Genomic DNA, 12,823 nt, shown 5'->3' with positions numbered 1-12,823 from the left:
TCATCCCAGGCCACACGTAGCGCTCAGCGATTAGGCGTTGTGAGGCGCGAACTCCGGGGTGGGCGAGGTCGTGGATTGCGTCGAAAACTGCTCGTCTACACTTGCGTGGGAGAAATGGGCGAGCTTGCCCAGTCGAAGTGTCACACACAAGCGTAACATCGGTATTCGGAATAGGCACGTCGTCGAGCTCAAGTGATGTTGTCTGATTATTCTTCATAGCAGCTAGCTCCTGGCAATCGCGTTGATGCCTAGCTACCTCGGCGAAATCGATGGCGGATGATGACGCGGTGAGGGCGTTGACGTCGATGCGTGATAAAGCATCAGCTGCGGCGTTAGCTGTGCCTTTCACATGTCGAATGTCTGATGTGAATTGAGAAACAAAGTCGAGGTGTCTTATTTCCCGTGGCGAATATCTCTCTGGAGATGCACGCAGGGCATGTGTGAGGGGCTTATGGTCCGTTAAGACGTGAAACTGCCGTCCGTCGAGGGCGTGGCGGAAGTGTCGTATAGTCAGATAGATCGATAGCAACTCCCTGCCAAACGTGCTGTAGCGAGTTTCTGCTGGTTTCAGTTTTTGGGAGAAGGTACGCGACCGGCTGCCAGTGGTTGTCGACTTGCTGTTGCAATATTTCACCGACAGCGACATCAGAAGCATCAACCATCACGTTCAGAGGGGAGTCGGGTTGTGGATGGGCGAGCAAAGTCGCGTTGGCGAGAGCAGATTTCACTTCATTGAAGGCGTGGATTGCGGCGTCGTTGAGGGCGAAATGTCGCGGGCTTTTCGACGAGAGGAGCGAGGTGAGGGGATGGACGATGTCCGCACATCGTGGAATGAAGCGGCGGTAGAAGTTCACCATACCGAGGAACTCACGCAACTTTCTTAACGATGACGGAGCGGGGAAATCGCGAATTGCGGCGACTTTGCTGTCGAGAGGGCGAACACCAGCGTGATCAACGCGATGGTCGAGGAACTCGAGCTTGTCGACACCAAATTCGCACTTCGCTGGGTTGATGACGATGCCATAGCGAGAGAGTCGATTGAACAGCTGACGGAGATGACGCTCGTGTTCATCGAGATCGGAGCTGGCGACGAGAAGGTCGTCGATGTAAGCGTAGCAGAAATCGAGGCCACGGGTGACTTCATCGATAAACCGCTGGAATGTGTTTGCCGCATTTCTCAGTCCGAAAGGCATACGGACAAACTCGAACAGACCGAATGGGGTCTTGATCGCGGTAATGTCGGATGGTTCGAGCGGTATCTGGTGGTGTGCACGGATAAGGTCAATTTTTGAGAAAACTGTCTTACCGTGCAGCGTCGACGTGAAATCATGAATGTGGGGGATCTGGTAGCGGTCGGGAACAGTGATGTTGTTGAGGGCCCGATAATCCCCACACGGTCGCCAATCCCCCTCCGTGCGTTTTGGGACCATGTGGAGAGGTGACGACCAGTTGCTCTCGGATGGGCGTATGATGCCGAGGTCGAGCATGTGGTCGAACTCCGCTCGTGCGATGGCGAGTTTGTCGGCAGCGAGACGTCGTGGGCGCGCGACCACCGGCTGACTTTTGGTCGTGATATGGTGCGTAGTGGTAGAATGGATGACAGGAGTGTCGGCGAAAGTGGTCCGTGTGAGAGACGTATAGCGAGAGAGAAGAGCCGAGAACCGATTGTCAGGATGGGGCAAGGCGAGAGAAAGTTTTTGTGGCGGTAGGGCAGACGAGATTCCACTGATGCTAAGTGTGGTTGTGGGGTCGATAAGTTTGTGACGATGCATGTCGACGAGAAGACTGAAATGTCGTAGGAAGTCCGCTCCCAATATAGGGGAAGAGACGTCGGCGATGAGAAAAATCCATTTGAAACATCTCCGCAGTCCCAAGTTGAGCGAAACAGACTTCTGCCCAAACGTGTGGATGGGAGTGGCGTTCACTGCGCACAGTTGAGGACCAAAGCGTGGTCGACGACGCTCACCGTGCGTGGGGGGAATAACGGAGACCTCTGCTCCTGTGTCGAGAAGAAAACGCTGCCCCGTCTGTCGGTTTGTGACGTAAAATAGGCGACTCTCACTTGGATCCGTGGTGCCAGCGGACTGCGTCGCCCCTATTCGCTGGTCGTTTCCCGATGACGGGGGCATCGTTGGCGGAGGAGTAAACGAAGGAGCTGCAAACCGGCACGGATAGCGACAGCGATGCGCCCGCTCACCAAAATTCGCGTGATACCAGCAGACGTCCGAATTCGTTGGCAGAGGGCCCGGGCTGGGGTCTCGCCTCTGACCCGGTGATCGATCTCGGCTACGACTGCGACTGCGCTCTCGTACTTGAAATGTTAGCGAACGGACTTGTGCGGCCAGCTTCCTAATTTCTGCCCGCAACTCCCCCGTCTCGTCAGTCTTTGGTTGTGCAGCTGCTGGTGCCGAGACGTGGGCGACCGTTTGCGGGAGGGCGACGTCGACGATGCGGTCCGCCATCTCCGCGAGCTTTTCCACCTCTACGCTGTCGGCCGTCGTGGCGAGGATGAGTTGAATATTGGTCGGCAGCCGTTGGAGAAATAGCTGCTTCAAGATGGATTGCTCCAGCTTCCGGTCACCCAATAGCTGGTGCATGCGCCTCAACAGCTGGCTCGCTTGCGGTCGCCAAGCTCCTCATCGGTGAGGAGCTGCTGTAGTCATCGCTGCTCTGACGCAGACGTCCGGGAGATGAGAGCATTTTTCAACGCCGTGTAAGGCTGATTCTCCGGTTGTGCGACTATTAAGTCCCGCACCTCCTGGGCGATGTCTGGCTGGAGGGACGCCACGACATAATGATACTTCGTCTGCTCACGGGTAATAGCCTTCGTCGCAAACTGTGATTCCACCTGAGCAAACCACACGTGCGGGTCGGCGGGCCAGTAGGGCGGGAGTTTGATGGCAGCTGTTGCGATGGTGCCGCGTCCGAGGTAGAGGTCGATGTCGATGTCGTCGTTTCAGTCATGATTGAGGCAGTGTTCGAAGCGGGGTCACCAATTTAGTGAGGGTAGATGATGTGTGTGTGTGAGTTGTATTGTTCGTATTGCAGATGCAATTATACACAGGTCCACAGTCACACTTACTCACTAATTAAAGTTGTAGAGAAATCAGACTCGGGGTACGCTGGAAGTACATGAGGTATTGCAGCTTTTATTCGAAGAGGTATCAATCGACGAGTCGTGGTGCGAGTAACTGTTTCACGATATTCAGCATCACTATTTATACACAATCTCAGCCGGGAGATGACTCACATCTCCAGAAAGCGGTGAAACAATGGGGTTAAAGAAATTTACAAATCCCTTGTCACTTTTGACAGGGGTCTTGTGTTTGGATATTATCAATCGGCGGCCTATCTTTACCCATTGTACGGCGGCCGCCTCAGAAGTCGTGTGCTTATCCAGAGGTGTCTGGGGTCGGCCACGAGAGAGAAATATTATGCCGAGTGGCTTTCAATACTAGGAATTGTATCCGTCATCAATAATATTGAGGATAAACACACCAGCCAGCGAAGGCTCGCGAGTAATCATGCGAGAGTTTGTCTACATAATTACCTGAAAAGGAAACTTGTCGAGGGGAAAACAAAACAGCGGAGAGGGTCACACCCACAGAGAGAAAGAGAGAAAGAGTGCATGTGTGGAAGACGGAGATCAGAGGTCGGAGCGGAGAGAAGGAGATTGTGGAGGAGAAAGAAGCAGAGAAAAGTTGAGCTGCTACAGTAGCTCCCTCCTAGTGAGCTTCTCGAAAGGTGAAGGAGAGATGTGAACGATAGAAAAGGTAAAAGCCTGCAGCAGGAATAGAGTGCCTAAAAAAATCGTGAAATATAGAAAGTGGTTAGAAAAATTAAATGTACAAGCTATTAAATATACGTGCTTATTCCACATCGTGAACTGTTGGTTGTAAGGCATGGAACACATCATGTAGTCGTATACATATAATGCCAAGCATGAACGTGGTTCGTGAATAAGATGCGAAATGAAATATATTTAAATTGAGCTAAGAACGTTTCAAAGCAATTACTCATCAAACTGTATACTCCATGTACAATTAAATGCATGTGAGATGGTGAATAAGGCACATGAATTACTGAAATGGTCACCAAATAATACGCCTAATTCCGTCGCTTTACACATCTATGCGTTCCTTACGAGATAACGATATGAAAATAATCACTGTCAGATTGATGTGTGTCGTTAAACAGTGATAATGAATGGTGATATCGCATACCGAAAGGCAACATGAAATATGAATACATGAAATTCGGCCGTAGCACCATGCAAGTCAACAAAAATATATACATATACAAAGTGCACAGTCCCCCTATGAGCGGACTTTACTACATTCATCAATGTACAATATAACAACAACAGTATACTCTTCTATCACTTCTGATTCTGTATAGAAAATGTTTGTTTAGCAATCCCATAGTTTTGAGGCATCAATAGCATTCTCCCCCCCCCCTCCCCCTTCCTCAATGGGATTGGCACCTATTTTGAATAAAGTGAAATTCTATACCCTGTATGCAATGGTATGATGTTATCTGCCTCTTGCCCGGGCACCGTGAACCAGGTCCGCCGTAGTAAGCAAACTTTGCGGTCATCAATGAATACAAACATACCAATTTCACTAGGTTTTTCACTTCTGGTTCTACACACACACACACACACACACACACACACACAAGGTGTGTAAAACTGACTAATTGGGGGTAGCGGGTCCACCTCCCCCCTCCCCATTCCCATAACAGTGGGCATGGTACACATTGAACAAATTGAAGTTGAAATTGAAATGATGATGACATTGATTGAAACTTATCATGGATGAATTAGAAACACTGCCTCGATTTACCGTTGTTTGCACATTCATGACAAGAGGCTTGCACATTTCTCGGCTCCATACACCCCTATCCGTATACCCCCTTCCGCTCCGACGAGATAACACCATCATATTGTGATACTTTAGTGAGGGTAGATGATGTGTGTGTGTGAGTTGTATTGTTCGTATTGCAGATGCAATTATACACAGGTCCACAGTCACACTTTAAAGTTGTAGAGAAATCAGACTCGGGGTACGCTGGAAGTACATGAGGTATTGCAGCTTTTATTCGAAGAGGTATCAATCGACGAGTCGTGGTGCGAGTAACTGTTTCACGATATTCAGCATCACTATTTATACACAATCTCAGCCGGGAGATGACTCACATCTCCAGAAAGCGGTGAAACAATGGGGTTAAAGAAATTTACAAATCCCTTGTCACTTTTGACAGGGGTCTTGTGTTTGGATATTATCAATCGGCGGCCTATCTTTACCCATTGTACGGCGGCCGCCTCAGAAGTCGTGTGCTTATCCAGAGGTGTCTGGGGTCGGCCACGAGAGAGAAATATTATGCCGAGTGGCTTTCAATACTAGGAATTGTATCCGTCATCAATAATATTGAGGATAAACACACCAGCCAGCGAAGGCTCGCGAGTAATCATGCGAGAGTTTGTCTACATAATTACCTGAAAAGGAAACTTGTCGAGGGGAAAACAAAACAGCGGAGAGGGTCACACCCACAGAGAGAAAGAGAGAAAGAGTGCATGTGTGGAAGACCATGGACCTAAGGTCCATGGGAAGACGAAGATCAGAGGTCGGAGCGGAGAGAAGGAGATTGTGGAGGAGAAATAAGCAGAGAAAAGTTGAGCTGCTACAATACTAATCTAAGCGGTTCATACGTGACCCTTCACCTCGGGATGATCTTTTACAAGCTTGGGTTTTCCCCTGTGCGTTGTAACCCTCTGCCCCCAATGGTCTCATTTTCTTCTTCCTTTAGTTTGTAACAATAAACTGCGAATCTCACATTGAGTTTACAGTGTGTTTCATCGCAGTATGTGTAACGAAGATATTCTATATTAGTGTGGGATCACTTTGGCCTATGGTACCGCCTATTATAATTCAGTCTCTATTATGGAAAGAAGTACTAAATAAAGAAACAACAACAAAAACAAAGAAAGAAAGAAAGAAATGGTTTACTCTCTTGGTTAATTCGATGAAGTTGGCACGCCAGGTAATGTTTGTCAGTACTCTTTTTCTATGTAATTGTCTACCCAATCGTGCATTATAGGTTTCAACGTCACGCATGCGACATGGAGTAATCGTGATGCGGAAACAGTATTCTTGCTCTGGTTCTACATGAGTTTTATAACACTATCACTTTTATGATGATACTGGCCCTCCCAGCAGCTCACCTTGCATTTAACCAGGGAGGTGGATTCCACCTCCCTGATTTAACCATGCTCGTTTTTCACCCGGAGTGACTCCATATAGGTCTTATCATCATTCATACTTCACGTCAAGGAAGGGTATCAGTCGCCAAGCGAATTCAGTGAAGTTGTTGTAGCCATCAAAGATATTTTTTTATGATGTTGATGATTAATTCTTTTTTCACTTACACATTGCACCGCACCACATTCAGCTTGACGACAACTATTGAAGTGCTTCTAGGAATGTGTAGGAGCAAAAAAAAAAAAAAAAATCAAACAGTTGCAATAATCATGGAGTTCGACTCAGCTGCAGCTCTTAAGCTTCTCACCAACACCAGATAGATTTCCTAGTGCCACCACTATACCAGTGTATCTGCGCTTTGCTACTTGTAACAATAGTGAAGGAAAGCGCACACATCGCACAAAAAGGTTGGCTTTCCCTAAACAGCCATCGATGAAGCTGACATAGCTTTGTAATTTCTTGATAATTATTTTGGTGTAAAGACTCCCAATAATTCAGTCTTCTGCGCATTACCATATCTGGCCAAGATATTCAAGAAGAAGATCTTACGGCTGTTAACACTCCCCCCCCCCCCTCCCACCCCCACGAAACACGTTTGGGAAGATGACAGGGATCCCTATACCATCACCCACGTTCTCAAACGGTTAATATTATTCAAATCTATACTATTGACGTGTGGACGAGCATTGAGGTCTCTATTTCCAGCGCTATACTTCCTGCTATATACATACGAAACAAGCGCCAGTACAATGTAATAAAAAAAAATGATGCGATGTTGGCATGGTTGGTGTGGCAGCAACGAACACCACAAGACTACCAGACATGGTGTAATGCAAAAATTATATAGAAGAGTTTTATTGCAAAATGAGCTAAGCGCCATTTTTCAACATATTTTCGAATTAAGTCCATCATCAGAAAAGAGCAAAATTAAACCTTTCCAGAAATACCTCACTTGTGACATAACAGGAAATATTCTAAAAGTTATGATTGAAAATATCCTGTGTTTTCTTATTTTTTCTTTGTTTCTAGCAGCTTTAGTAAAAAATGTCTCAACTTAACAAGAATGGAGTTAGCTCGTTTTGAGATAAAACTCTTCATATATATATATATATATATAGCAATAATAAAGTCACAACAGAGGGCTGCAGGGAATGCATTAATAGCCAATCTTGATTTAATGAATAATCCATTAAATCAAGATTGGCTATTTGCAGTCCTCTGTTGTGACTTTATCATTGCTATTTCTAGTACTGCCAATACGCGGAACAACTACAATGTTTATATATATATATATATATATATATATATATATATATATATAATTACATATTATACATATACATATAAATTACAAAAATACATATACGATGCATCTATTATACTAATCAGGCCTATATGCCTGTATACATAATGTAATTTTTTCTTATCTATTCCTGTAGAAGCTATTAAAAAGAAACTAACAGAAAAAGGCTAAAAATACCGTACCCCCAGATTCCAGTTCTCTTATTTACTCTTCGCTCTCCTTGTTTGCGCGTGTGTCTCCAGTCCTTATTCAAATAATGGTATGCAATTATATATTTTTCATCGTTCTCTTCGGCCTACACGCTCGTGTTTACAGGAGCAAAGTCCACATAAAAATAATTGAAGAGGAACACAATTTTATCCCGAGTATGGTCGCTGTGAGGTCAGCGTTGCAATATTACTCATTACCCGTAATGCAGAGCCATTCACTTCTGCCCATATCAACCAGTCGCTATTTTAATACGCTTGTCGGGTGTTAAGGTAAGAAGACACGAAATATGGCGTCTTACGTAGGCTTGAATGTTGGTGGGAAAATCTACGAGACATCCGAAACTACTCTCACCCGTCAACCTGAAAGTTTCTTTACCACGTTACTGAGTGGTTCCGTTCCCAGTGCAAGGGATGATCAGGGGAACTACAGAATTGATCGTGATGGCAAGATATTCAGATACGTTCTCAATTATCTCCGGGACAACGAGCTCATTCTACCGGAAGGTTTCAACGAGCTCACCTTACTCGAACGTGAAGCAGATTTCTACCAACTCGAATCTCTCAAAGCTGACATTCAGACTTTGAGAGTGGCAATGCGTGGTGGCTTCGTTTCTCTAAATGTTGGTGGAACGAAATATACGGTAAAAGGAGAGGTTCTATCGCAAGAGCCTGACTCTGTTTTTCAGCAGATCCTAAAAGACCAAGCCACACCTGTAAACTACAGGTATTTTTTACCAGGTGATGGGGAGCTCTTCCGCTACACACTGAAATATCTCCAGCTTGGATTTCTTGCTCTTCCACGTGGTTTCGATTTGACGCTGCTTGAGGATGAAGTGAAAATCCTGAAGCTTGATGTTCTTCGCGCCCACATCCTGGTCCTAAAGATGTTTCAAAAAGAAAACAAAGCTACAAGGGGTGTAGCAATGTTTTCCAGACGAGACGATTTTGTCTTATACTCAAAGGATAAATCAACTTTGACGAGTGTGTCTGCAACATTACTACCTGAAAGCTCGCATCCAGCTGATGCAATTCGAGCTACATGGATAGGAAATACCCAGGTGCTTATGTTGGCGGTTACTCTGGACAGTTCTCGGGCAGGAGAACCAGTTTCTATAACAACGGGTCCTGGTCACGTTTGTCGTTATCCTGCGAATAGTGATGACTTGGTTGTACTCCTCTCTGTATTAGTTGGCATGGAAACCCATCGAAAGGTTTTCCCTTCCTCATATCTTGGGGTGTTTGGCTTACCGAGCGACGTGGCCAGTAAGAATCTCAAAGAGTTTTTGAGAGAGTTTTGAGAGTTATTTGAGAGATACTTTCGATTTATCAGTCTCAGCGGTACAGGACTGCAAGGCCTATAGTGGGTTTTTTGTTTTGTTTAGCAAACATTTAAAAAGTGTTTTGTGGAATTAATTTCATGAAAATATCATGAAGACCTGAACAAGGATGAAGCTGGACCTCTGCTTTACCTCCCAAATTGTACGTTTGTTAGGTGATCCGAGTATCCTCTCGGATCACCTTCTGTATCTGTACTGATTCTTTATTCTTCTTCTTTGTTTGTTTCTTTATTTCTCCCCAAAAGTTGTGCAGAGGTTAGCTCAGAAAGTCCCCTGCCTATCAATTTCAAAATTATACCATGTATGCATCATGTCCTAAAGACAACAAATCTAATGCATCATTGTGATCAGTTGACCGTGACGTCACTATGACGTCATTATATGAAAACACATTCTCTATCATATCTCATTACTGGAATGCAATTTTTCAATGAAATTTACGTCACATATATTTCAAGTTATGTGCATTCTACTCATATTCTCAAAATCCATCTCTACCCTTAAAACGTGCGCGTACGCGCGCGTTGAAATATTTGTATACTCCAATCGAGCTCAAAACTTTTTTGCACACGTTTCAGACCATTTAGAGCATTTTTTGAAAAATTGAAAAAATTGGACGGACGCGTACGCGCGCGCACATATGTGCACGCACAGCTCATATGCAATAGAAATTTCCCGTTTTTTCACTTCGATCGGATACCTGAAAAGTCAAGGAATATTTCTACCAAGTTTCAAGTCAATCCGACTCAATATGACGTCATAAGGGCCCGTCAAAGTTGAAATTCCGCGCGCGCGTCAATGGCGATATACAGTGCAACTATGCCAAAAAACCGCCAATTTTGAATCCGATTTTACTCGTCAGGATGGACGGTGACCCCCTATTTTCTTTACATATTCTGAAAGCTGATGAGTTGTACATGTCATTTCATGGGTTGGCGATGCTGAAAAAATGATTAAAAGATATCAAATATCTTAATAAAGTAAAAAAAGTAAATTTTCAAAATGACGTCATCAAAATTCAAGTTCACTCGAGCGTATTTCACTTATCCTTTGCCGATTTTCACACAAATTTCAGTATGTTGTAGCTTATTAAATGCTCTTTCATTAATATAATAACAGCATTTTGATTGGATGACGGCATCACCTCGTAAAAATGGATTGAAAGTAATCTTGTCAAATTTGACCAGTTTACGTGTTATCTCTATGGGAGTGCAGTTTTTCTGGAAATTGAAATTGACATGACTATCTTTCTCCAGCACTAGCTCACTTATGCTTCGGTAAATTTCTTCCAAATTTTAATATGTTGTAGCTGAGACTTTGGGCTATCGTTAGTGTGCCCTTCGTTTTTTCATACGACGTCGGCATCACGTCCAAAAACTTGGTTGAAATTCAAGCTTATCTTCGATGTATTGAAATATTTCTTTCTTTCTGCAACTTTCTTTGCAATAACTCAAGAAAGACAGCCCCTATCACCACCATATTTTGCACATGTTTAGTTCATGTTACGTACATTATTTCATGAAATAACAACTACTTGATCGGACACCATCTTGGGTATGTAAATTAGGGTCAAAGGTCATAAATATTTCATCCTGTATCTTAGTAAATACATGTCCTATCTTTCCCATATTTTGCACACGTAAAGACCATGTTACAAGAATCATTTCACAAAATAACGACTTTTTGCTCAGATGCCATCTTGTCTGTGCAAAGTGGGGTGAAAGGTCATATGTACTTCTTCCTGTATCTTCGTTATTACGTGTTATCTCTATGGGAGGGAATTTTTCTAGATATGAAAATTGACATGATTGTCTTTATCGACGACTAGCTCACTTACCCTTCGGTGAATTTCTCCCAGATTTTAATATGTTGTAGCTGAGACTTTGCGCTATCGTTATGTGCCCTTTGTGTTTTCATACAATGTTGGAATCACGTGAAAAATCTTGGTTAAAATTAAAGCTTATCTTCGATGTATTCAGATATTTCTTTTTTTCTGCAACTTTTCTGGCAATAACTCAAGAAAAACACACCCTGTCACCCCCATATTTTGCACATGTTTAGTTTATGTCACGTACATTATTTCATGCAATAACAACTACTTGATTGGACAATATCTTGGGTATGTAAATAAGGGTCAAAGGTCACAAATGTTGCATTTTGTATCTTGGTGAATACCTGTCCTATCTTTGCCATATTTTGCACACGTATATAGACGATGTCGCAGGAATCATTTCACAAAATAACCACTTTTTCCTCAGATGCCATCTTGGGAGTGTAAAGATGGGTCAAGGGTCATATGTATTTGTTGCTGTATCTTCGTTATTCAGTGTATACAGAATTTGGTACCAAAGATGGCAGATATGACTCCCTTTTCTAAATGAGAATCCAAACATCACACGGCCAATGTCTCTAAACACAGACGAAACTTGTATGGTCATGCCTATTGCGATCAGGACTCGAATCATTGATTAAAAAAAAATCGGATCACCTTAATTTGTCAGTAATGACAAATTACAATCTCTAGTTTGTTTGTAGGTTTTTTTTCCTCTCTCTCTCATCGGACATGTACAGATCAGCTATTAGAAACATTTTTCGTTACTTTTGATTTCTCGGAGGAACTATTACTGAACTCTATAAATTCCAAAAGATACATCACATTCAAAAATCTTTATTGCTTTTAATCCTCTCATGATTACGATTATTGCTTTACATTTTGCACTACCACAAGGGATAGGGTATAACTTCTTATTTTGCTAATGTGTGTATGTATTGCACATTTCTCATTTGCTTGATGTTACATACCATGGATGCATGTGATATACATACATCCATTATAATATGAATATATCACTGCAGCGTCGTTTTGTAAAGTACGTATTGTTTATTGCATGAAATAAATTATTGCATTCAAAGAAACCTCAAAATAAGATAAGGGTAATAAAGTTACAGGCATTCAGCAGTTTATTCATTGGCAATGAAGAACTTACTAATTCTTTCTTCTTCTTCTTCTTCTTCTTCTTTATACCTTTTAATATTCAGGGTTTTTTCACTTGTCATTTTTTTTTTCGCGATTCATCAAAATCCATTAATCTCTTGACCATAGTGGCTGATATCGGAACGTGCATGCTAATTTAGATTTCTCGTGATCTCGCGAGGTTGGTATAAACATCCACTGATCACTGCGATCTTTAATTACTACAATAACATGATGTTGAAAATGAAATGAAATGAATAGAACTTGAGATGAGATGGTATCAAGTAGATAGCTGCTGGACAGCTGAGCAAAGACTTTTATGCGTGAATGTGACATTCTAGACAAAAGAGTCTATTATTTTGTTTGTTTATTTGATCGTTTTTGTAGAGATGTAATGTGCAGAAACAGTTTCCCGTTCTCCGTTCGTGTATACAAAAACAAAAAGTCAGACTCTTAATTCGGGGGCAAACTCTTGACAAAACAGTACGTTCAAGGTTCCGAGATGTTTTGTGAGGATCAGAGTATCATTTTGCTGTCCTTTCATTGTCTTACTTCAAATGATGTAGCATTGTTTACAGAGAAGTAGACAAACAGTCTACTTCCCTATCAAGTCTAGTCAATGATGGGTTAGAAATAACATTTACGAAAAATAATATGGAAAATTTACGGAAAATAAATCACTATTTTTTTGTTGGTATTAACAATTCGTCATTGAATTGCATCCCTATATGCTTGTATGA

The 12,823-nt window shown here is 42.9% G+C and overlaps 1 protein-coding gene across 1 annotated transcript; it reads left to right on the top strand.

Annotated features, from left to right (window-relative positions):
• The first annotated feature begins 8,059 nt into the window (after positions 1-8,059).
• LOC140236517 (uncharacterized) lies at positions 8,060-9,070 on the top strand. Its single transcript, XM_072316440.1, has one exon. The coding sequence runs from the start codon at positions 8,060-8,062 to the stop codon at positions 9,068-9,070; it is 1,011 nt and encodes a 336-aa protein (XP_072172541.1).
• The last annotated feature ends 3,753 nt before the right edge of the window (positions 9,071-12,823 follow it).

Source organism: Diadema setosum, chromosome 13 (assembly GCF_964275005.1).
Source record: "Diadema setosum chromosome 13, eeDiaSeto1, whole genome shotgun sequence".
Taxonomy (NCBI): domain Eukaryota; kingdom Metazoa; phylum Echinodermata; class Echinoidea; order Diadematoida; family Diadematidae; genus Diadema; species Diadema setosum.
The sequence above is the reverse complement of the archived record's forward strand: the minus strand, read 5'-3'. Positions and strand labels throughout refer to the sequence as shown.